The 26,138-nt window shown below is 37.5% G+C and overlaps 3 protein-coding genes across 5 annotated transcripts in view; all 3 read left to right on the forward strand.

The window, feature by feature from the left end:
* The first annotated feature begins 18 nt into the window (after positions 1-18).
* Positions 19-1,987, forward strand: LOC122136775 (vascular cell adhesion protein 1-like). Its single transcript, XM_042721371.1, has 3 exons — positions 19-262; positions 1,315-1,563; positions 1,653-1,987. Exons 1-3 carry the CDS (start codon positions 19-21, stop codon positions 1,985-1,987), a joined length of 828 nt encoding a protein of 275 aa, XP_042577305.1.
* Positions 1,847-14,288, forward strand: LOC109070297 (vascular cell adhesion protein 1-like). Its single transcript, XM_042719727.1, is given in 14 exon segments — positions 1,847-1,982; positions 2,170-2,391; positions 3,446-3,694; positions 3,782-4,111; positions 4,299-4,520; positions 6,184-6,450; positions 6,555-6,884; positions 7,075-7,082; positions 7,084-7,297; positions 12,361-12,627; positions 12,735-13,064; positions 13,180-13,417; positions 13,562-13,810; positions 13,924-14,288. Coding segments are annotated over 11 exon segments (2,409 nt in total). The 5' UTR covers positions 1,847-1,982; positions 2,170-2,222; the 3' UTR covers positions 13,203-13,417; positions 13,562-13,810; positions 13,924-14,288.
* Positions 14,289-15,213: 925 nt separating this feature from the next.
* Positions 15,214-26,138, forward strand: part of trip10a (thyroid hormone receptor interactor 10a) — a 28,583-nt gene continuing 17,658 nt past the window's right edge. Inside the window, exons 1-3 of one of the 3 annotated variants that reach the window (XM_042719728.1) lie at positions 15,214-15,545; positions 23,186-23,301; positions 24,895-24,951. In XM_042719728.1, coding sequence (XP_042575662.1) covers positions 15,522-15,545; positions 23,186-23,301; positions 24,895-24,951 — 197 coding nt within the window. In that variant the 5' untranslated portion in view covers positions 15,214-15,521. The remainder of the gene's footprint in view (positions 15,546-23,185; positions 23,302-24,894; positions 24,952-26,138) is intronic. The other 2 variants (XM_042719729.1, XM_042719730.1) reach the window with 2 other exon arrangements.

The raw sequence follows: 26,138 nt of genomic DNA on the forward strand, positions 1-26,138 counted from the left end.
TCATCATGTTGCTGAGAAATGTATCTCTGTCCTCCTCAGATAAACCAAAAACACTCCAATTCAACAGAGACCATCATTCAAGATGATAAGGTCATGCTAGATTGTACAGTGAAGGCAAACCCGGCTCCTATGTACACATGGGATCATCTAAAAGAGAAGAACAGCTCCTCAGTGCTCAAGTCCTCAGCACTCAGTCTAGGGAACTACACGTGCACCACCACAAACACTCTGGGAAGAGACAGCAAAGTGTTCATCGTCAGAGGTCAGTTTTGAATAAACACTAATCTGCCTCTTTGTCCTCAAGCAGTGTTAAGTTATAGTTTTTAATTTTTAATGGTGAGTAAGGGTGAGTAAATGAAGACAGTCTTTGCCCTTTTGGATAAAATTATCCCACAGAAACTAACCTACAGAAAGTAATGGTACTTTCGATTGTAAAAAATTAAACCAAAAATGAAAATCTGCTGAAATTGTACTCACCTTCAGGCCATCCAAGATTTAGAGATGTGGAGAAATTCAGCATTACATCACTTGTTCACCAGTGGATCCTCTGCAGTGAATGGGTGCTGTCAGAATGAGAGTCCAAACAGATGATAGAAGCATTAAGGCATTTTATGTTTAAATGCTAAATTCTGTCCACAGTACAAGTCTTTAATCCATAATAATGCCTCCTCCAGCGAAAAAGTGCACCAACATATTTGTTTTGTACTGTTTTGGACAGTTTGGCATGCAATCAGTGCTTGATCTATGCATATTTCTCTCCTGATTCAGACAGGACAATTTTATTAATGGAGAAAGAAATATTATGGACTCATAGTTGTCTTGTAAATAACAATTTGAAGTTAAAAACATCTTAATGATGTATTTGCTTAATACAAATACTCAGCATTTTGCTTTTGAGACATGTGAATTACTTGTGTATTATTGTGATGTTTCTATCAGCTGTTTGGACTCTCATTCTGACGGCACCCATTCACTGCAGAGGATCCATTGCTGAGCTAGTGATGTAATGCTAAATTTCTCCAAATCAGTACATTTTTTTGTACATTTTCATTTCTGGATGAACCATTCCTTTAAGGAATTAGTGCTATTACTTTCAGGGTATATACAAGGCACACATTTCAAAAATATAAATGCTAAATCCTAAATGATTTTTAGAATTTGTTACATCAAGCACCATTTGAGTTTGTAGCAAAGCCATTTGGTCAAAGTCAAGCAGATGTTCAGTTTATATCACGACAAATTTTTATGACTCTAATAATACTACCTTGCACATATAACTTTTATCATAATGCATTGTCTTTGTTCCCTTTGCAGATGGCTGCCCCATTTTGTTAAGTCCTCTTGATGTGGTGGTTGAATATGGAGCTTCATTTTCAGTGAACTGCTCCTACAGCGCCACACATCAATTTGGCTTGAGCTGGGATGGATTTGATGGCACAGTGGAGGAGAGTGAAGAGATCTTCAGATTTGTGGATAAAGCGACGGACTGGGAGACAAATCTAACGTGTTACATGTCCTCTAATGAAACACAGTGTTCACAGGATCTTCCAATTACTATTTACAGTGAGTGTTTTTTTTTTCCCTAAAACAAATTATTTTCCTTGAATTTAATCACAACTGTGAATTTCAATATCTCTGAAATCTATTTACAGAGACTCCAGACAGTGTGTTCATCAGCACTGTGAATCACAGAGGACCAATGATGGAGGGACAGCAGTATGAGCTCCAGTGTGACGTTCACAATGTGGCTCCTGTTCAGAATCTCACTGTCAAATGGTACAAAGGACAGACTCTGCTGCATCAAACCAACTTCACTGACACCATCAAGACTCCAGTGAATGAAACTGTCACACTTCTGATCGGTCCAGACAGAGCTGATGATGGAGCTCAATACTGGTGTGAAGCAGAGCTGGATCTGGGAGCAGAAGGACCTCAACCTCATCCTACAAATTCATCAAAACCTCTCAGCATTGCTGTATATTGTTAGTGAAGGAACTATCATATTTCATCACATGCAGAGATAGGCATCTTAACAGATAATTAGATAAAATATTATATATTATGAATTGCATTAATGTAAATAAAAAGGTTTCAGTACAATGTGTTTAGTGATCTGTTAATAACAGCTGCTCATCATGTTGCTGAGAAATGTATCTCTGTCCTCCTCAGATAAACCAAAACACTCCAATTCAACAGAGACCATCATTCAAGATGATAAGGTCATGCTAGATTGTACAGTGAAGGCAAACCCGGCTCCTACGTACACATGGGATCATCTGAAAGAGAAGAACAGCTCCTCAGTGCTCAAGTCCTCAGCACTCAGTCTAGGAAACTACACGTGCACCGCCACAAACACTCTGGGAAGAGACAGCAAAGTGTTCATCGTCAGAGGTCAGTTTTGAATAAACACTAATCTGCCTCTTTGTCCTCAAGCAGTGTTAAGTTATAGTTTTTAATTTTTAATGGTGAGTAAGGGTGAGTAAATGAAGACAGTCTTTGCCCTTTTGGATAAATTATCCCACAGAAACTAACCTACAGAAAGTAATGGTACTTTCGATTGTAAAAAATTAAACCAAAAAATGAAAATCTGCTGAAATTGTACTCACCTTCAGGCCATCCAAGATTTAGAGATGTGGAGAAATTCAGCATTACATCACTTGGTTCACCAGTGGATCCTCTGCAGTGAATGGGTGCTGTCAGAATGAGAGTCCAAACAGATGATAGAAGCATTAAGGCATTTTATGGTTTAAATGCTAAATTCTGTCCACAGTACAAGTCTTTAATCCATAATAATGCCTCCTCCAGCGAAAAAGGTGCACCAACATATTTGTTTTGTACTGTTTTGGACAGTTTGGCATGCAATCAGTGCTTGATCTATGCATATTTCTCTCCTGATTCAGACAGGACAATTTTATTAATGGAGAAAGAAATATTATGGACTCATAGTTGTCTTGTAAATAACAATTTGAAGTTAAAAACATCTTAATTATGTATTTGCTTAATACAAATACTCAACATTTTGCTTTTGAGACATGTGGATTACTTGTGTATTATTGTGATGTTTCTATCAGCTGTTTGGACTCTCATTCTGACGGCACCCATTCACTGCAGAGGATCCATTGCTGAGCTAGTGATGTAATGCTAAATTTCTCCAAATCAGTACATTTTTTGTACATTTTCATTTCTGGATGAACCATTCCTTTAAGGAATTAGTGCTATTACTTTCAGGGTATATACAAGGCACACATTTCAAAAATATAAATGCTAAATCCTAAATGATTTTTAGAATTTGTTACATCAAGCACCATTTGAGTTTGTAGCAAAGCCATTTGGTCAAAGTCAAGCAGATGTTCAGTTTATATCACGACAAATTTTTATGACTCTAATAATACTACTTTGCACATATAACTTTTATCATAATGCATTGTCTTTGTTCCCTTTGCAGATGGCTGCCCCATTTTGTTAAGTCCTCTTGATGTGGTGGTTGAATATGGAGCTTCATTTTCAGTGAACTGCTCCTACAGCGCCACACATCAATTTGGCTTGAGCTGGGATGGATTTGATGACACAGTGGAGGAGAGTGAAGAGATCTTCAGATTTGTGGATAAAGTGACGGACTGGGAGACAAATCTAACGTGTTACATGTCCTCTAATGAAACACAGTGTTCACAGGATCTTCCAATTACTATTTACAGTGAGTGTTTTTTTTTCCCTAAAACAAATTATTTTCTTGAATTTAATCACAACTGTGAATTTCAATATCTCTGAAATCTATTTACAGAGACTCCAGACAGTGTGTTCATCAGCACTGTGAATCACAGAGGACCAATGACGGAGGGACAGCAGTATGAGCTCCAGTGTGACGTTCACAATGTGGCTCCTGTTCAGAATCTCACTGTCAAATGGTACAAAGGACAGACTCTGCTGCATCAAACCAACTTCACTGACACCATCGAGACTCCAGTGAATGAAACTGTCACACTCCTGATCCGTCCAGACAGAGCTGATGATGGAGCTGAATACTGGTGTGAAGCAGAGCTGGATCTGGGAGCAGAAGGACCTCAACCTCATCCTACAAATTCATCAAATCCTCTCAGCATTGCTGTATATTGTTAGTGAAGGAACTGTCATATTTCATCACATGCAGAGATATGCATCTTAACAGATAATTAGATAAAATATTATATATTATGAATTGCATTAATGTAAATAAAAAGGTTTCAGTACAATATGTTTAGCGATCTGTTAATAACAGCTGCTCATCATGTTGCTGAGAAATGTATCTCTGTCCTCCTCAGATAAACCAAAACACTCCAGTTCAACAGAGACCATCATTCAAGACGATAAGGTCATGCTAGATTGTACAGTGAAGGCAAACCCGGCTCCTACGTACACATGGGATCATCTGAAAGAGAAGAACAGCTCCTCAGTGCTCAAGTCCTCAGCACTCAGTCTAGGAAACTACACGTGCACCGCCACAAACACTCTGGGAAGAGACAGCAAAGTGTTCATCGTCAAAGGTCAGTTTTGAATAAACACTAATCTGCCTCCCCTTACCAAAAAGTAGTATACTTCAATTTTATTTTATTTAGTATACTTAAGTAAAGTTCAAGTATATTTTTAAGTATACTTTATATAGCAAGTATACAAATATCAGTGTTCTAGTAGTATACTTGTAAGTGTACTGTTTCAATACTCCTTGGGACTAAATTGGCCCACTTTCTAGTATATAAAAGTATACTTTTAAGTATACTTTAAGTATAACAGTAGCGAACTTTGAGTACACAACTAGTTTACCTCTATGTTTGTAGTTTGTACTGCAATTATACTAAAAGTGAACTTATAGGTATACTGACAGTTTACTAATTAAATACTTTGTACACTTTGAAGTATACTCTCAGTAAACTACTAGTTTAGTAGTTTTATACTGTAAGTATACTCATAAGTTTTCTTTAAGTGAACTTTACATCATACTTTAAGTATACTACTATGTCCCTATTTAGGTTTTAATTTGTATATATTTTGTTATATGAATATCTGAACATACAAAACATCCAGAGAAAGAACAGGGTATCTGCTTGTAAACAAAAACATTTTATTCTAGCTTCACGCAGTACTTTTTTAAACACTTTAATGTGGGTAAGTTTCATAAAAAATTAATAACATTTTGAACAAAAAGCTGAAAAAAGACTATGAATTAGATTCAGAATGATAATCAAAACATAGATGGAGATGATCAACAGCACAAAGCTTGACTGTAATTATTACTTCTTTATCAGTCGACATTTTATTCCATAACGTTACAGTTTTGATGCTGTTTCACGTCAGATGATCGTGTTAGAGCACGCGTTAGTATCTGTTGTTTATTTTTCTTCTTCACTTGTGTTTTTTTGGAAAATTCTGTATAGAAGATGTGTACTAGCGCTCTCTACCGTATAACAATGAAAACACGGATTAAAGGAGCACAAGTATAGCTCAAATACATTTAGACTTTTTGTAAGTATAAGTCAAGTATACTTAAAGGTCATTTTAAGTATATTACTGAGGAGTACATAAAGTCCATTTCTGAGAAGTACATAAAAAGTAAACTAAAAGCATACTTTCCTATTTTTAGTTTAAAAAAGTATACTAATAGCACACTTGAACAAACTTATTTTTCGTAAGGGTCTTTGCCCTCAAGCAGTGTTGTTATAGTTTTTAATTTTAACATTCTTACTGTTCAAAAGAGTGCTGCAGTGATACCATATTATTGTAGGGATAGAAAGACTGATCCTCTCAAACTACTACAAATATCATTTAAACAAAATACAGTTTATTCATTTAATAAAAATATTATGCTTGTTGTGTTCTGTCTGTTTTTTACCGCCAGTGATCACAAGTGGGACCCCTAGGAGAGGAATACCACAATGTTAAAAATTGTGTTGTAATTTTTTCATTCCACTGCCCTGCGTCTCATGATTTTAAACTCAAAAACACATTTTTGTGTGAAAAGCCACTAAGGCATCACTAGTTTTATTGCTCATACCTGTGAAAAGCTATTTAATTTAAGCTTTGCATTGCCAAATATATGAAGGACTGTTGCACAGTACTGTATGGAGAGATGAATGCCCAAACAGATTTGTAAATGATGCTGTTATTCTGTGATAGAGCTTTACTGGTTTTCAAACACATCATGTTCTGTAGACAGTCAATGTCCTGTTCAAATCATCCCACGGAGAGCTGTTGTGAGGTACGGAGACAATGTTTCTGCTCACTGCAAAACTTCAGTCCTGCATGAAGGGATGGGATGGGAAGCCAGTGAGGGAAGAGTGCCCATGACCAAAAACCAGAATCTGATCACATGGAGAGTGCCAGAACTGACAGAATGGGACATAAAGCCTTTCTGCTACATAAACTATAAAATAGGTGATAAGGATCAGTGTCAAGTAGAGCTCCCAGTCACTGTTTACAGTGAGTTTCTCTGTTACTGATATTTTTCTGTTAATTCTCAGAAATATCTAATAAATGTACATTCATCACAGCAGATTTCAGAGTGTGTAAATCTTCCTCCACAGAGACACCAGACAGTGTGTTCATCAGCACTGTGAATCACAGAGGACCAATGATGGAGGGACAGCAGTATGAGGTCCAGTGTGACGTTCACAATGTGGCTCCTGTTCAGAATCTCACTGTCAAATGGTACAAAGGACAGACTCTGCTGCATCAAACCAACTTCACTGACACCACCGAGACTCCAGTGAATGAAACTGTCACACTCCTGATCCGTCCAGACAGAGCTGATGATGGAGCTCAATACTGGTGTGAAGCAGAGCTGGATCTGGGAGCAGAAGGACCTCAACCTCATCCTACAAATTCATCAAAACCTCTCAGCATTGCTGTATATTGTTAGTGAAGGAACTATCATATTTTATCACATGCAGAGATATGCATCTTAACAGATAATTAGATAAAATATTATATATTATGAATTGCATTAATGTAAATAAAAAGGTTTCAGTACAATGTGGTTTAGTGATCTGTTAATAACAGCTGCTCATCATGTTGCTGAGAGAAATGTATCTCTGTCCTCCTCAGATAAACCAAAAACACTCCAGTTCAACAGAGACCATCATTCAAGACGATAAGGTCATGCTAGATTGTACAGTGAAGGCAAACCCGGCTCCTACGTACACATGGGATCATCTGAAAGAGAAGATCAGCTCCTCAGTGCTCAAGTCCTCAGCACTCAGTCTAGGAAACTACACGTGCACCGCCACAAACACTCTGGGAAGAGACAGCAAAGTGTTCATCGTCAAAGGTCAGTTTTGAATAAACACTAATCTGCCTCCCCTTACCAAAAAGTAGTATACTTCAAGTTTATTTTATTAAGTATACTTAAGTAAAGTTCAAGTATATTTTTAAGTATACTTTATATAGCAAGTATACAAATATCAGTGTTCTAGTAGTATACTTGTAAGTGTACTGTTTCAATACTCCTTGGGACTAAATTGGCCCCCTTTCTAGTATATAAAAGTATACTTTTAAGTACACTTTAAATATAACAGTAGTAAACTTTGAGTAAACATATATGTTTTTAGTTTGTACTGCAACTATACTAAAAGTGAACATATAGTTAAACTGACAGTCTACTAATTAAATACTTTGTACACTTTGAAGTATAGTCTCAGTAAACTACTAGTTTAGTAGTTTTATACTGCAAGCATACTCATAAGTTTTCTTTAAGTGAACTTTACATCATACTTTAAGTATACTACTATGTCCCAATTTAGGTATTAATTTGTATATATTTTGTTATATGAATATCTGAACATCCTCGCTGGCGCCGATACAGGATGGCTGCCTCCGTGACGTGCTCTGCAGTTGTTTCTGTGTTTTTGTTAGTTTGTCCTGTCTTTAGTTATATTCCTGCAATCAGTTTCACCAGTGACGAATTGCTGGACATTCGGCACCACACATCTCCCGATATATTACCGGTTTTCAACTATTCTGGTGTTTTGCTGGACATTTTTGTCGGTGGAGCAGCTGCGCTGATCACACGCTTCAAGAGGACGCGCAGACGGGGAAAAAGAGCTGGCGCGCTCGTGAGACTCAGAAAACGCGGATTTCGAACGCCGTTGCCTAGCATCCATCTGGCAAATCTCCGCTCTCTACCCAACAAAACGGACAAACTCCTTCTGCTCTCTCGGACAAATAAGGATTTCTCACACTCTGCTGCTCTGTGTTTCACGGAAACTTGGCTGCATGACGCCATTCCAGACAGCGCGCTCCATCTGCCGGACTTTCAGCTGTTCAGAGCGGACCGCGACACAGAATCAACGGGGAAATCGCGCGGCGGCAGGACGTGCTTTTACATAAATGAACGGTGGTGTACAGATGTAACTGTGTTAAAAAAGATGTGCTGCTCAGATCTCGAAACACTCTTCATTAACTGCAAGCCATTCTATTCGCGGCGGGAGTTTCACTCGTTCATTCTGGTGAGTGTTTACATCCCTCCGCAAGCACACATAAGCCTGGCTTTACAGAAACTCGCTGATCAGATCACAGAGACCGAACAACAACACCTAGACTCCATTTTAATCATTCTTGGGGACTTTAATAAAGCCAGTCTCTCCCGTGAACTGCCAAAATACAGACAGCATGTTACATGTCCCACCAGAGACAGTAATATATTGGATCACTGTTACACCACAATAAAGGATGCATACCACTCTGTTCCACGAGCAGCTTTGGGACGTTCTGATCACTGTCTGTTTCATCTTATACCAACCTACAGGCAGAAACTAAAATCAGCTAAACCTGTAGTAAGGACTGTAAAAAGATGGACTAATGAAGCAGAGCAGGATTTACAATCTTGTTTTGACCTCACTTAACTGCAGTGTTTTTGAAGCTGCTGCCACCGATCTGGACGAACTCACAGAGACTGTAACATCTTATATCAGTTTCTGTGAGGATATGTGTATTCCTACCAGGACTCAACTAAATTACAACAATGACAAACCGTGGTTCACTGCAAAACTCAGTCAGCTCCGTCAGGCCAAAGAAGATGCTTACAGGAAGGGGGACAATGTCTTGTATAAACAGGCTAAATACACACTGGAAAAGAAGATCAAAGTGGCAAAGAGGAATTATTCTGAAAAAATAAGGACTCAGTTCACTTCCAACGACTCAGCATCAGTGTGGAAAAGTCTGAAAGAGATCACCAATTACAAGACACCACCCCCCAGCACTGTGGAGAATCAACGACTGGCAGACGATCTGAACGAGTTTACTGCAGGTTTGAAAGAAGAACACCCATCACCTGCCCTGAATGCCTCTCCACACAACCGTTCACACCATTCACAAGTCCTGCAACCCACCTTGAATGCCTCTCCAAACAACCGTTCTCACCATTCACAACTCTTGCAACCCGTCCTGAACACCTCTCCAAACAACCGCCCTCACCATTCACAGCTCCTGCATCCCCCCTCTCCCCCACACCTGCAATACAGATAAGCAAGGATGCGGTGCGCCAGGTCTTCCGGAAGCAGAAAAGGAAAAAAGAACCAGGCCCAGACTGTGTTACACCAACTTGTCTGAAATCCTGTGCTGACCAGCTGGCCCCCATCTTCACACAGATCTTCAACAGATCACTGGAGCTGTGTGAAGTCCCTTCATGCTTCAAACGCTCCACCATCATCCCCATCCCAAAGAAATCCAAAATTACAGGACTAAATGACTATAGGCCTGTGGCTTTAACGTCTGTGGTCATGAAGTCATTTGAAAAAACTGGTGCTGGCCCACCTGAAGGACATTACTGGACCCTTACTGGATCCTCTTCAGTTTGCCTACAGAGCAAACAGGTCTGTGGACGATGCAGTAAACATTGGACTGCATTATGTTCTGCAACACCTAGACAGACCAGGGCCTTATGTGAGAATCCTGTTTGTGGACTTCAGCTCGACATCTAACACCATCATCCCAAACCTCCTCCTGCCCAAACTAACTCAGCTCTCCATGCCCACCTCCATCTGTCAGTGGATCAACAGCTTCCTGACAGACAGGCAACAGCTAGTGAGGCTGGGAAAATACACATCCAGCACCCGTACAATCAGCACCGGAGCTCCCCAGGGCTGCGTTCTCTCCCCAGTGCTCTTCTCCCTGTACACTAACGATTGCACCTCTAAGGACCCCTCTGTCAAGCTCCTGAAGTTTGCAGACGACACCACACTCATCGGCCTCATTCAGGACGGTGACGAGTCTGCGTACAGACAGGAGGTTAAAGAGCTGGGTGTCTGGTGTACTCTCAACAACCTGGAGCTTAACACGCTCAAAACAGTGGAGATAATCGTGGACTTCAGGAGAAACCCCCCTGCTCTCCCCCAACTAACCATCATGAACAGCACTGTGACTGCAGTGGAGTCATTCAGGTTCCTGGGCACCACCATCTCTCAGGACCTGAAATGGGACATTCACATAGACTCTATGGTGAAAAAGGCCCAGCAGAGGTTGTACTTCCTTCACCAGCTGAGGAAGTTTAACCTGCCACAGGAGCTGCTGAAACAGTTCTACTCCGCCATCATTGAATCCGTCCTCTGCACTTCAGTAACTGTCTGGTTCAGCTCAGCTTCTAAATCTGACCTCAGAACACTACAGAGGGTAGTCCGGACTGCTGAGCGAATCGGTACAACCCTCCGTCTATTCAAGAACTGTACTTATCCAGAGTGAGCAAAAGGGCTGGCAAAATCACTCTGGACCCCTCACATCCAGCACACTCCCTCTTTGAACTGTTGCCATCTGGTCGACGCTACAGAGCACTGAGCACCAGAACGACCAGACACAGGAACAGTTTCTTCCCTCAGGCAATCCATCTAATGAACACTTGATAATAACTGTGGAACACACAACACTATTTATATTTACAGACACATACACTTATTATCTAACACACATACTTAGTGTACACTTAAATTAATTATTTTTTTTTTGCACATAATATACCTGTACATACATAACTGCTCATTGTAATATATCTGCCATACAATTGTCAAATTTGTATATTCCTTACCTACTTATTTGTATTTTTTGTATTTTTTTTATTTTATCTTTTATTGTGTGTTTTTTGTTCTGTCGCTGTCATTCTGTTGCACTGCGGAGCTTCTGTCACGAAAACAAATTCCTCGTATGTGTAAACATACCTGGCAATAAAGCTCATTCTGATTCTGATTCTGATTCTGACATACAAAACATCCAAAGACAGAACAGGGTATCTGCTTGTAAACAAAAACATTTTATTCTAGCTTCACGCATTACCTTTTTAAACACTTTAATGTGGGTCAGTTTCATAAAAAATTAATAACATTTTGAACAAAAAGCTGAAAAAAGACTATGAATTCAGAATTCAGGATTCAGAATGATAATCAAAACATAGATGGAGTCGATCAACAGCACAAAGCTTGACTGTAATTATTACTTCTTCATCAGTCGACATTTTATTCCATAACGTTACAGTTTTGATGCTGTTTCACGTCAGATGATCGTGTTAGAGCACGCGTTAGTATCTGTTGTTTCTTTTTCTTCTTCACTTGTGTTTTTTGGAAATTCTGTATAGAAGATGTGTACTAGCGCTCTCTACCGTATAACAATGAAAACACGGATTAAAGGAGCACAAGTATAGCTCAAATACATTTAGACTTTTTGTAAGTATAAGTCAAGTATACTTAAAGGTCATTTAAAGTATATTACTGAGGAGTACATAAAGTCCATTTCTGAGAAATACATAAAAAGTAAACTAAAAGCATACTTTCCTATTTTTAGTTTAAAAAAGTATACTAATAGCACACTTGAACAAACTTTTTTCGTAAGGGTCTTTGCCCTCAAGCAGTGTTGTTATAGTTTTTAATTTTTACATTCTTACTGTTCAAAAGAGTGCTGCAGTGATACCATATTATTGTAGGGATAGAAAGTCTGATCTTCTCAAACTACTACAAATATAATTTAAACAAAATACAGTTTATTCATTTAATAAAAATGTTATGCTTATTGTGTTCTGTCTGTTTTTTACCGCCAGTGATCACAAGTGGGACCCCTAGGAGAGGAATACCACAATGTTAAAAAATGTGTTGTAATTTTTTCATTCCGCTGCCCTGCGTCTCATGATTTTAATCTCAAAAACACATTTTTGTGTGAAAAGCCACTAAGACATCACTAGTTTTATTGCTCATACCTGTGAAAAGCTATTTAATTTAAGCTTTGCATTGCCGAATATATGAAGGACTGTTGCACAGTACTGTATGGAGAGATGAATGCCCAAACAGATTTGTAAATGATGCTGTTATTCTGTGATAGAGCTTTACTGGTTTTCAATCACATCCTGTTCTGTAGACAGTCAATGTCCTGTTCAAATCATCCCACGGAGAGCTGTTGTGAGGTACGGCGACAATGTTTCTGCTGACTGCAAAACTTCAGTCCTGCATGAAGGGATGGGATGGGAAGCCAGTGAGGGAGCAGTGCCCATGACCAAAAACCAGAATCTGATCACATGGAGAGTGCCAGAACTGACAGAATGGGACATAAAGCCTTTCTGCTACATAAACTATAAAATAGGCGATAAGGATCGGTGTCTAATAGAGCTCCCAGTCACTGTTTACAGTGAGTTTCTCTGTTACTGATATTTTTTTTCTGTTCATTCTCAGAAATATCTAATAAATGTACATTCATCACAGCAGATTTCAGAGTGTGTAAATCTTCCTCCACAGAGACTCCAGACAGTGTGTTCATCAGCACTGTGAATCACAGAGGACCAATGATGGAGGGACAGCAGGATGAGCTCCAGTGTGACGTTCACAATGTGGCTCCTGTTCAGAATCTCACTGTCAAATGGTACAAAGGACAGACTCTGCTGCATCAAACCAACTTCACTGACACCATTAAGACTCCAGTGAATAAAACTGTCACACTCCTGATCCGTCCAGACAGAGCTGATGATGAAGCTCAATACTGGTGTGAAGCAGAGCTGGATCTGGGAGCAGAAGGACCTCAACCTCATCCTACAAATTCATCAAAACCTCTCAGCATTGCTGTATATTGTTAGTGAACAAAATATTGTTTAATGTCTCCACACATGTGAAGAAGCAAGAAATTCTCTCAAAGTGCAAACAAATGAATATGTTGTACTTATCTTTCTCTGTTCTTCTTTTCCAGTTGCTCCAAAAATTCTGTTTTAGAGACTGGTCTCCATTGACAGAGACATCATTGGATTCATATCCTTTAAATTTATATTCTGTTGAGGGTAACCCTCGTCCAGACGTCTCCTGGAGACACAAATCATCATCAGTCAATTCCTCTATGCCTCTTACCAGATATGATTCTGGCCTATATGAAATCATTGCTGGGAATGACCTGAATAGTGTCAGCTGTTTTATGAACATAACAGTCGAGTGTAAGTGTGAGAGTTCTTCAGGAACTAATTCATTAAAACCTGATGTTTTGTGTATCTGATTGTGTCTTAAATTTGATTTTGATGTATATTTCTTTAACAATCTTTGACAATTAATTAACAAAGACAAGTTCTACTTTAACACAGATGCCCCAGTGTTTTATGACAGCCAAGAGAAATTTGTTGTGGGAGAAGACAGCAATATAACGTTAGAGTGCTACTCGACTGGTAACCCAGAACCTGAGATGTGGTGGAGCTTCAAAAATAGGAACATCTCCACTGGGAGGCGCCACATAAACATTGAGAGAGCCACGTCTACCAATGCTGGAGTTTATACATGCAGTGCCACGAATAAATTTGGACGCAGTGACAAGACCTTCATAGTGGAGATAAAAGGTTTGGGCTGTGAGTGTGAAAATAATATATGATATATTGAATGCTGGATTTTTTTTTTTTTAATTGCGTGATACATTACTGACATTTTTTTTTTTTTGCTTTTTCCTTTTTAGATGACTCTCCCAACTACATTCTAACTGTTGTAGTGGTGGTGGTATTTATATCACTTGTTTTAATCATCCTTTTAGTGGTCTTAATGTGGAAGAGGAGAAAATCAAGAGGAAATTATGAAGTACATTCAGAAATGCAGCCGTTAAGAAATGGGGACCCTTAGTGGGTTTTATCTTGTTTTAATAAGTTTAAATATGCTTACACTGAAAAAAATAAATAAAATAAAAATACTATACTGAACATCATTGAGGTTACAATAAATAAATACATTCTATAAATGTCTGTGGTGTAACGTGTGAAAGCTAATACTGTACAGCATGCAATTTTCACTTGTGTGATTAAGGAGATATGACATGGATATTTCAGTGACAAGGAAGAATGTGTATAAATAAATGTTTAATATATATCACGTTATCTTGTCACTTGACAACAAAATGTTTTTTGGTATGTTGGTTATGGTACATGCTGTATTAAAAAAAGTATTACATACAGTATGTCTTGAGAGATTATCAAATGTAGTTAAATATGTGAAAAGAAAAAAGTTTGTGTTAAATTGCATTTTACTTTTGTTAGATTTTTACACATTTAATGCTTGTTTTTTTTTGGATGATGATGATGATGATGGACAATCTCCAGGCCAGAAAAGTGTTTTCTATAATACAGGTTTGACAACACTTGTTATGCCTTTAGTCTGTACTAGGAGATGTTCTATAAGTAAAGTGCCTGTTTTTGAATTGTATAGGCTAATAATGATGCAATAAAGGAGAAAAAAGCTGCACAGAAGCTTTTGAAATAAAATATGCCTATTTTAAAACAAAATATTATACCAAGTTACTTATGCCAACATTTTATTCATCTTTTTTCCTTCCATTTTTCCTTCTTTTTTAAGGCCCACAAAAAAAAAAAAAAGAAAAAAAAAGAAAAACAAAAGGTAACTCTTAATTCAACTGGACAGCACTTAGACCATTTGTTTTAAAATACACCTAAAAAGAGACCTCTAAATTTAGAAAATTTACTGTATACGGACATTCACAAGTCAACTGTTATGTATTTTTATGTATTTTTGAATTATTTCATAGATTCAAACATCTCACTGACCCTTGTATGATAGCCTATCTTATGTATAAAACAGCAAAATGCTTTGTTTTTTCTTTATTAACAAAATGCATGTTAATCAATGAACTAAATGTTTTCAGGACCTATGTTTTTAGAAGCATGTTAATGGTTGTTCCCGTGCGGTGTTAATGATTTAATAAAGGTCATGTCCTTCCTGTTTTTGAAGTTCTCTCTCACTCCCGCAGACAGGCAGATCTGAGAGCTGGAAACTGGATCCGGCGGCTCCTTTAAGAATTAGGGATCTGGGAGTGACGCGGCAACGAAATCCAGTTGATCCTTCTCTCGCTTTGCGACGAAAAGTATTTGTGCCACCGCAAAGTAGCTGGCGCTGGAGATCCGTGACGTTAGCGATTTGTTCAGCGTTGCGCGTGAATGTGGGAAAAGAAATGAGTCGCTTTCTTTGATCCTGTTTTGAACATCTGTTACTCTTGTAAGTTGGGATAACTTTTCAGCCTAATAGAGCGGAGTGCTAGGAGAGCTGAACATGGACTGGGGCACTGAGCTTTGGGTAAGTTCGGAGGATAGACTTTTATGGTTTATGTTTCATCCTGTTCCCAGAAATATATCCGATGCGGTGCGATCCAAGATCTTCTCAACTGAATACATGTGCGGAAATTAGCGTGATTTATGACCAACCTGGAAGAGGATACATGCATCAAAAGACTATCTGGCACATTGTTAAACATATTTATGGCCTAATTTTTCGAAGTCAACACCATTTAATAAGATTAATTGCCACGTTTAATGTGAACATCCGCTTACTCAAAGTTGAGCAGAATCATAGCAGCAACAACAACAGTATCACAGTTAACCGTAATCATTGTATCCGTCTAAACTCAATGTTAACTCTATCTATCTATCTATCTATCTATCTATCTATCTATAAAGTATTGCTAATGAGAAGTGCTTGCTGCTTGTTTAAGAATTTTTGTTACAAAGCCTGTTGTTTGGTTTTAGTGTATTTTGTAGATAATTTGGAGGAGTTTAATAAGCAGATCCTGCCTACCAGTGATACCTGACAAAGAACTGATGCTCTTTATTTAGTGACACCAAATGGGTTTCCCTGAAGCATTGGTTTTTGTCCAGAATTGTTTCCAGCAATTACACAACATTTTGTGACACTCCAAGCACTTTGACAAATGCAGAACTGGGTTAGAGGAACAGAGTGAGTGCAAGTTTCTGATTGCATCATTATCATCACCTGTACTTCATCCTGCCTAAGTCGCCCCATTTCCTTGACCGCCATCCCATAACATCCCATCTGCACAGAGGCTCCCACCTCTTTTGACTAAAGGCAGATTTTACGTGCCTGCAGTGTGTAAATGGAGCGTTGCTCTGAAGTGGGTGGGGATTGTTTGACCTCGTTGCTGTTGCTCCCCCTAGGCCTCTGTCCGCTGTCCCCTTTCCATCTTCTACTGCACCAGCCTAATTAGTTTTGCCCTAATTTTATAAAAATGCATCATCCAGTCTACTTCACTGTTTATTTTGGTGTTCCGCTTCACTAGAAAGTTTCCCTTTTCTGTGCTTTTTGAGGGACGCCACTGCCAGCCAGGGAAATTACAGTAGTTTCAGCTTGGTATTAAACAGAAGTGAAACCTGGGGTTGTTGAGGCCTTGTTTCTCAGGTGTTAATGCTTTAGGCATTCCTGGTGGAAAGTGCGTGCAATGTTTCTCATAAGTCTAGCATTGGTTTACTGTCACTCTAAGCAATGTCTCACCTAATTGGTATTGGTCGGGTTAGTCATTAGGTGGCATTCCCATGGCTACACGATGGCATCTGTCCATTCCTTTGCTGTTAATCTACTAGCTATTTTTGGCAGGTCAAGATTTCTGTTTACTGATGAGAGAGTGGCTAATTTTTGTTGGTTTTAGAGTTTGTTTGAATTCATTTGGCATGTCTTGAGAAATGCTGCACAGCAGGCTCCTTATTAAGTCATTAGAGCATGATGAAGGACACTGGCATTTCGCTGTGGACCTTCGTATCGGGGAGGTTGTAGACTGGTACTCTCTGCTCAGGCTGGGAGAATAGCTTTGCATTATGGGGAGGAGGAGTTAATGATGGTGGCAAAGTACAAGGGAGGGGTCAAGACTGGGCTGAATACAATGCTACAGATAAGAGGAACCCTGCTGTAAATTATTCCCAGGACTGTTTTTATAGCTTCAGTGGATATTTTCAAAGGGGATCTCTGTTGGTTTTAAGATTGTGATGATAGCAGTTGGTGTGAAGTTTGATTGAAGCCACCGTGGATTCAAATCTAAGGGAGTTGTTTTGGTGTAAAAAACTACATTAAAGGGATACTCCAACCCAAAATGAAAATTTTGTCATTAATCACTTAACCCCATGTCGTTCCAAACCTGTAAAAGCTTTGTTCATCTTCGGAACACAATTTAAGATATTTTGGATCAAAACCTGGAGGCTTGAGACTGTCCCATAGACTGCCAAGTAAATAGCAGTGTCAAGGTTCATAAAAGGTATGAAAGTCGTCATTAGAATACTCCATCTGAATATGAAGTTATATATAGCGGCAGGAACACTTTTTGTAAGCGAAGAAACAAAAAATAACGACTTTATTCAATTATTCCTTTGTCAACGATCTCCTCTGTGTCTCTCCATATCACCGTATGTTGTGTATGCTCTTCTGTGTCATCCGCGCCACAAGGATGCACTGTTTTATTTAAAATCAAAGCTAAATACACATAGAACAGCACATCCTTGTGGCACAGATGACACAGAAGAGCATACAGCATACGGTGATATGGAGAGACACAGAGGAGACCGTTGACAAAGGAATTATTGAATAAAGTCGTTATTTTTGTTTTCTTCACTTACAAAAAGTATTCCCGCCGCTTCATATAACCCAGATTGCATGTCTGTTGGCAGATGGAGTATTCTGACGATGCTTTTCATACTTTCCTGGACCTTGACAGTGTTACTTACCTGGCAGTCTATGGGAGAGTCTCAAGCCTCCCGGTTTCATCCAAAATATCTTAAATTGTGTTCCGAAGACGAACAAAGCTTTTACGGGTTTGGAACAACATGGGGGTAAGTGATTAATGACAAAATTTTCATTTTGGGGTGGAGTAACCCTTTAATTTTGTTAACGAAGACTATGCAAAAAAATGACGAGACGAAAACGAGATGACAATAAGGTTAATAAATGATAACTTAAGACTATTTCAACATGCAATTTCATTGACGAAATAAGACGAGACTAAATTGTGTTCAAAAAGATAAAAACTTCCAAAAACCTCTTTTTATTTTCGTCAAAAAAAGGAGACAATGTTATTGCAGACTGCTCTACACGCCTCTACTTTGTGAGCTTTCATGAATGCGGTTGCCGAAATGCGAAATGCTCATAAATTTCTTTAAATAAACAAAAACAGGACAAGTTTGTCTAAATATGATTACTAAAATGTACATTTGAGTAAGACAAAGACTAAATTAAAAATGGCTGGCAAAATAAATACTGCTGTATGGTTAATTAATAATAATCTTATTGCTAAAATGTCAAGTTTTCATTGACTAAAACTGGACTAAAATACTTAAGGTTTTCTTCGACTAAAATTAGGCTAAAATGTTGGGACTTTTACCCCCGGTTTCACAGACAAGGCTTAAGCCTAGTCCTAGACTAAAATGTAAGTCTTAGCTGTTTCAGCTGAAATAAACTTGCACTGACTGATTTGTGCGTTTGTTTTGTCTCAAGATGCACACCAGTAATGATTTTTTCTAAGCATGTTTATAAAAAATTACTTTAGACCTAATTGAACTATGGCCTAATCCTGGCTTAGTCTAAACCCTGTCTGTGAAACCGGGCCTTAGTCAACTAAAACTTGACTAAAACTAAATAGGATAAGGTTGACTAAATATGATAAAAACTAACAAGGACATTTTAGCACAGGACTAAGACTAAGACTAAAATGAAAATAGCTGACAAAATTAACACTACTTTCAACAGACAGACAAAAATTATAAATATTTAAAAAATCCAAATATTTCCCAAAGTCTTATGAATTTGAATAGAGGATGGTTAGTAAATGATGACAAAATAAAACAAACCGGTTAAACTAACCCTTGAACACTTAATTTCTTCATGTAATTTTTCATGCAAACAATCAAGAAATGCTTTTGTTATACATAAATTATATAAGCAATCACATAAAGAGAATTTTGCCTGTTTTTAAGACAATTCAGATATTTTAAAAATAGTTTTCTTTGTAATAAGCATATCCAACCCTCTAAATTCTCAGTAGCCTACAGTAATGCAAAAAATTAATGCATTTAATTTATTATTAATATAAATTATTAATAAATAAAATATCTCAAATGCCATTTTAAATATACATCACAGTTGTGTATGATGTGCTGAATTGATTGATGTTGATTTTTTTTAAATGTGAATAATTTAATTGTAATGAAGAATAATGTCACGATATTTCTTCTCATTTGTGGGTTTTAACATTTCTTTGTGACATTCCCTTTTTCCCGCATTGGCATTCTGGTTTGTCAACAGAAACATTTCTGTACAAATTTGATGTATAAATATTTGCATACAAACAGAAGCTTAGCTTGTGATTATCCTTGACATAAACAACTGCCTCTTGAGCCTTTGTTTTGAATGAAGTTGAATAGCACTGTATTTTTGCGAGTGAGTGGGTTGTGAGGGGGTAGGGAATTCATCTCTTGTTCTATATTAATGGACTCCATTTTGAGGAGAGAGGAGGAGTAGGTGGAGTCAGGACATGGCTTGGCTTGTTAGGAATGTCATCCCAAAGGCACCTCCCTCCTTCCCACTTCAAAACGCATATCTAGGTCCAGGCCGATGGAGGTAGCACTGATGGGGTGGGGGATGTTTTAAGAGATCAGCACTCTCAAATGGTCAGGCCTGTACTTGAAATGTAACACACTGCCCCACCAAATAAGGAACTGGGAAAAGGGAAAAATACAGCCAAACTGGACCGTTTCAAATATTTTTTGTTTTTTGGGGAAAGTGCTGACAAATGTTTGACAAGTTAGTCCCTAAGTCTGTTTTTGTTTTGGCCGTGCTTTAGGAAATAGCATGTGATATTCATATTCTTGTTGAGTACCACTGAAATACAGCAGGAAGTAGAGAAGACTTCCACTTCCTGTGTCCTGCCTGCTCACAAGCTTGTGGCAGGATGAGTTTAAAGCCTTGAGGAACCCCCTGCCTCCTACAGATAACTTAAAAGGGTCAAGGGTTGTGAACAGGCAGGGAATCTCTGAGATGTTCTCTGTGTGGGCAGATGCAGGACAGGCTCAATAATGGCCCTTTCACGTAACTCACATCAGCATTGCAGATGGCCTGATATTAGTATTAGTGACCCTGGACCACAAAACCATAAGGGTCAATTTTCTTGAAATTGATACTTATATATCATCTGAAAGCTGAATAGATCAGTATTTGAATTTCTGGAATCTGAGGGCGCAAAAAAAATCTAAATATTGAGAAAATCGCCGTTAAAGTTGTCCAAATGAAGTCTTTAGCAATGCATATTGCTAATAAAAATTTTTTTTTTTTTTTTTTTTTTTTTTTAAGATTTACAGTAGGAAATTCACAAAATATCTTCATGGAACATGATCTTTACTTAATATCCTAATGATTTTTGGCATAAAAGAAAAATTGATAATTTTGACCCGTACAATGTATTGGTAGCTAATTGCTACAAATATACCCATGCTACGTATGACTGCTTTTGTGGTCCTGGGTCACATTTATTAATTGATGTCAAATATTGATGTGTACTGTATAATGTGAAGATTATTTAAAGAATATTATAAAACCTGGAACCTGGATTTTCAACTTTTCATCAAAACACAACACATTTTCAAAAAAACTAAAAAAAATCATAAAAAAAAATCTGAAGTAGTTTTTTTGAGCTCTAAAATATTTAAACAGCTATTAAAAAAATCAGTACCGTAAAGTTTGGAACAAAAAAGTTTTCTATTTTTGTATCTTTAATATGCAATGTAATCCTGTGATGCAAAGCTGAATTTCCAGCATCATTACTCCAGTCTAAGTGTCACATGATCCTTCAGAAATCATTCTAATATGCTGATTTGCTGAACAAGAAACATTTCTGATTACTATCAATGTTGAATATAGTTGTGCTGTCTAATATTTTAGTGGAAACTATTTTGTAATGCGCTACAATTTAAATGTTTGGGGTAAGATTAAAAAAAAGAATAATAAATAATTCATTTGCAATCACAGGGAAAAACTACATTTCATTAATATATTAAAACAGAAAACATATTTAATATTTAGTAATAATATTTTCACATTTTTTGATGAAAACAAATGCAGCCTTGGTAAGCATATGGACTAATAATTTCAAACTTTTGCTCATAAGTGCATGTAAGAAAAAAAATAGCATTTAATGTTACAATTTGATAACTGAAACTGCAGCACTCTTCCATGGGCTGTCTGCTCTTCCTCTTTTACTTTTTCTGTTCTCAGATTAGTTTGATTGATTCCAGTGAGGAAGCTAGTATGGCCAGGCCATCACTTTACACAATCTGATGCAAGCTTTCTGCTCTAAATATGTCATGCGGAACACTGACCAGTGTTTGAGATTAGTCAAACTTGAAACTACTGCATGAATCTTGATGTAACATCTTCGTGATTACATGAATTTGGACAAGGTCCCCTAAAGCTCAACCCTCAAAAGCACTGTGAATGCATGCTCATTGTTACTAATAAAAACCTTTTCGGATGCTGAAATGTCATGCGATGGTATATTTAATCTAAAGCTATGTTAAACCGCATTTTACTAGTTCTATTTTAGAATTATTATGCATGCAGCATTTGCTGGCTTGTAGTAAATAAGAGGCTACATATGATATAAATTTGTGTTTTTAAACATTAATTTATGCAGAATCATTTAGTGAAGGTAAAGTAGATTAAAAATGGTGAAAAATGTGGACCTAAGATAATATCTGGGTGTTTCTTTAAAAATAAAGATCAGGAATATGTTATAAATCAACTACCTGGAACCAAAAAGCTCAAAATTCTCATTCATCTTTAGTCCTCTAACTTACCAAATCTGTTCTATGCCCATTTTTTGTGGGTTTTTTTATGGTTCATATTAGCTGTTTTGCAGTGTTTCAACATCTCAGAAGTGTTTTTGTTCCCTTTTTTTGGCAGCTATGTTTATGTAGACCAGCCTTTTTTAAAGCGTTATTAAATACTATACTACATTTTCTGTGACATTAACAGATATGTTCTGCACATTCAATCCATGTTCAATTCAATTCACATTTATTTGTGCACAAATTAATGAATACAAAAATCTGAATGGCTGTTTAAACCATAGATATGTATCTATGGTTTAAACCATTAAAATAGAAAGTAGAAGCTTTGTTTATGTGGTTTCTGGGGTAACGGCTGCATTTCTGCTGTTCAGCTCCATCTGCTGTCAGAGAGTGAATGTGTTTTCATCCAGAGCATCTCTCACACGCTTCTCATGCGTGCTTGTTTACATCAGAGAGCGCACGCGTCTTTCACGCAGCATACAGCGGTGTTGTGCATTGTGACCAGTTGATAGGGAAAATATTCTTAAAATGCATTGAAATTCAAAAAATTGGAATAATTTGTAATAAAGAATTATTCACGGTATTTTGAAGTGCCCACGATAACAATATCTTGGATATTCATTACCTTGATATATCGCATTACCAAATGCTGGCACATGTCTACTCGGGATGCCAATCCCATTGCAGAAACACAGAAGGAAATAGAGAAAAATTTGCTCTTCTAACCAAGCAAAAAAATTAAGATGTCAACAGGATGTCTTTCGAAAAGATAGAGGTGTGACTTCGGCATCCTGGCCAAATTCGCCAATTGGCCTCTGACCATCATGGCCTCCTAACAATCCCCCTATCTGCTGATTGGCTTCATCACTGTCTCCTCTCCTCCAGTAAGCTGGTGTATGGTGGGTGTTCTGGCACACTATGGCTGCTGTTGCATCATCCAGGTGGATGCTCGTGTTTGGCCGATAGACGATGCCATTGTCCATCACCGATGGCTGACATACATCATGATGTTAAGCTGACATCATGATTCTACCGACCTAAATAAGTTACATTTTTGACATGTTTATTTGAGGGCTTAGTCTTGATTTTGTATTGCAGGACCAGTGTGACATCATTGATAAACACACACAATCTGGGCTGGACCTGGTGGAGAAATACGTGAAGTTTGTAAAGGAGCGAACAGAAATCGAACAGAATTACGCCAAGCAGCTAAGGTAAGAGATTTTAATATCTAGGATATCCAGTTTGTTCTGGATGTAGCTGTGAGTTAGCGTGTACATGTGTATGCATGCTGGTGTGTGTTTTTCCAGAGCTGTGTCTGATTGTGAAATATTAGTGTCTTATGACTTGACTATGATTTGGGGCAGAACTGAACTTGTTGGCACCTCTGAGCTGTAATGTTGGCCTCGGCCCAGAGGATAAGCATATCTGCGCCTGCACCCCTTCTCATTCATGACTAGGCCTTGACACTCGCTCGATCTGTGCCAGACTATCCACCCGCTACCTCTCTCTTTCCTCCCTCCCTCCCGCTGTGAGAGAAGAGAGGAAGTGGGAGCAGACGAGCATATGACTGAGGGGATGTGGATGGATAGAGTGAAAGTGTGGAAAGCAGCTTTGCATTGGCATCTGCTTCTACTTGTCATGTGCAGACGAAGGAAAGAAATGCAGCCAGGTTTTGAAAACGATGGCCTTCCTTTTTTTAACACGTTTCATTACTTTTGTTTTGTAGTCAAGCTCTTTCGATTATGCAATTGTGATTGGTTAATCGAAATTGAAACGCCACGGTATTCCATGTAAGTGAGTTTCTGTCTTTAATGACCGTGACAAATGGCAGGACATTTTGCATTTTGTCAATCGCTTGGTTTATGGATCAATTACAGTAAAGATTTACAATTTGAATTTATGTTGGCTTGGTTTTGAAATAACAGTATTTACCTTTTTCAATAAAAGTTTACATTTAAAGGGAAAGCAAAGCAAAAAATTAAAATTCCATCGCGTGTATGAAGATATTTTGAAGAATGTTTTTAACCATACAATAATAAATAAAATCAAATACAATTTTAAGGACAAAAAATACGGTGGAAGTCAAAAGAAACCAAAACTTTTTGGTTATCCACATTCTTCAAAATATCTTCTTTCTTCTGTGGAAAACAAAAGGCAGTCATGCTGGTTTGTAATGACACAGGAGTGAGTAATTGATGACATCTGGGTCGATGATTTCCTTTTTGGCTGGAGAACTATCACTTTAAGGACTCCAAAAATGTCATGTGGTATATATTTGACTTATTGAATAGGGCCAAACAAAAAAAGTAGTGTCTTGTCATTGACCCTTATATTCCTGCAGTATTTCTACATTGTTGTGCTTGTCCACAGTCAACTTTCACTGGTCCAAAATCTTGCTCTGAGATGACTGCAAAATAAATATATAAGATATAAAGAAGATATATAAGAAGAAATAAACATTCTCTGATTGTGATCGTGCCATGTCACACAGTGTTTAGTGTGTTAATTCTAACTGGAAACTCCCTTTGCGCCTGATTAGTGTTAAGAGAAGAAAAATTTAAGAAAATTTCCCTGTGATACCCAAAATACCCTGATGTCTGTGTTTTTGAAAGACCAAATGCTCTGCACACAATGTCTCATGCAAATGCTTCACAGCCACCTGCTCCAGCAGGACTTCTGCAGTTTTCGGTCTCCAGCGTGGCATGTTATGCAACCTTTTGGTATTTGAAACCTGAGTACTTGCAAATGACATTATTATGATGTAGTTGATCTTTTTTTTTTTTTTTTTTTTTTCTGGCTGCTAGGAATTTAACCAAGAAATACAGCCCTAAACGAGGCAGCAAAGAAGAGCTGGAATGCAGGTAATTTTGCACGCTTCCAAAGCTGTATGATTGACTTATTATTCCTCACAATTGTGATGACAAGTGAATTATCCAACCTTAACAATGTGATATCAGAGAAGAAAGCTGGCAAATCCCCAGTCACTATAATCAGATCACCGTGGTATGCTGAGCTGTGTCTGATGTTGCTATAGTGCCTGAGCAGCAGTACCTTTGGGGCTGTTGCTGTCTCCAAACAAAAGCACATGAACTCAACAAACAAACGCATACACATGTAAATGACTTCACGTATGCTCCCTCAGAGCAAAACTAATGAAGTCACTCATGGAAATCAGGTACCACAGGTGAAGAAACTACATTTGCAACACGTTGAACCATTGTGGCGTATGTCAAAGTCAAACTTGAAAATAGTTTTTATTCATCAGCGTCTGATTGAACTCTGAAAGCGGGCTGTGATATTTGAAAATATTTGCATTGTATTTGCATGTATATATTTTATATTATATATAGATATTTAATATATGAACATTACATTTTTCTTAAATATATGCGTGTGTGTGTGTGTGTGTTTATTTATATATATATATATATATATATATATATACACACACACACACACAATAATACACACACATACTATGTAAACAAAACCTTTTATTTTGGATGCGATTAATCGCGATTAGTCATTTAACAGGACTAATTATATATATATATATATATATATATATATATATATATATATATATATATATATATATATATATATATATATAAATTAAAATTATTTATTTAGCAAAGATGTGTTCAGTGGATAGAAAGTGATAGTAATGACTTATTGTTAGAAAATATAAATATTTTGAATAAATCTTGAATATCAGCATATTTGAATGATTTCTGAAAGGTCATGTGACACTGAAGACTGGAGTAATGAGTTGACTGATGAATATTCTGTGCTGCATCACAGAAATAAATTATATTTTGAAGTATATTGAAATAGGAAACCGATATTAGAAATTGCAATAATATTTTACAATATTACTGTAATTTTTTTCTGTATATTTGATCAAATAAATACAGCCTTGACAAGCATAAGATACTCCTTTAAAAACATTAAAAATCTTACTGATCCCAAATGTTTGAAAGGCAGTGTACATCTGATTCACAGAGTAAAACTTGCATGCAATCCATAATGAAGTGTGAATATTTTT

The sequence above is a fragment of the Cyprinus carpio genome, chromosome B3 (assembly GCF_018340385.1).
Source record: "Cyprinus carpio isolate SPL01 chromosome B3, ASM1834038v1, whole genome shotgun sequence".
NCBI classification, from domain to species: domain Eukaryota; kingdom Metazoa; phylum Chordata; class Actinopteri; order Cypriniformes; family Cyprinidae; genus Cyprinus; species Cyprinus carpio.

Bases quoted from the DNA above. Each gene is read 5' to 3' on its own strand.
- LOC122136775 (XM_042721371.1), top strand. From the start codon at position 19: ATGTATCTCTGTCCTCCTCAGATAAACCAAAAACACTCCAATTCAACA. The intron at 263-1,314 runs GTCAGTTTTGAA...TTCCCTTTGCAG, and splicing joins CAAAGTGTTCATCGTCAGAG to ATGGCTGCCCCATTTTGTTA. The intron at 1,564-1,652 runs GTGAGTGTTTTT...ATCTATTTACAG, and splicing joins TCTTCCAATTACTATTTACA to AGACTCCAGACAGTGTGTTC.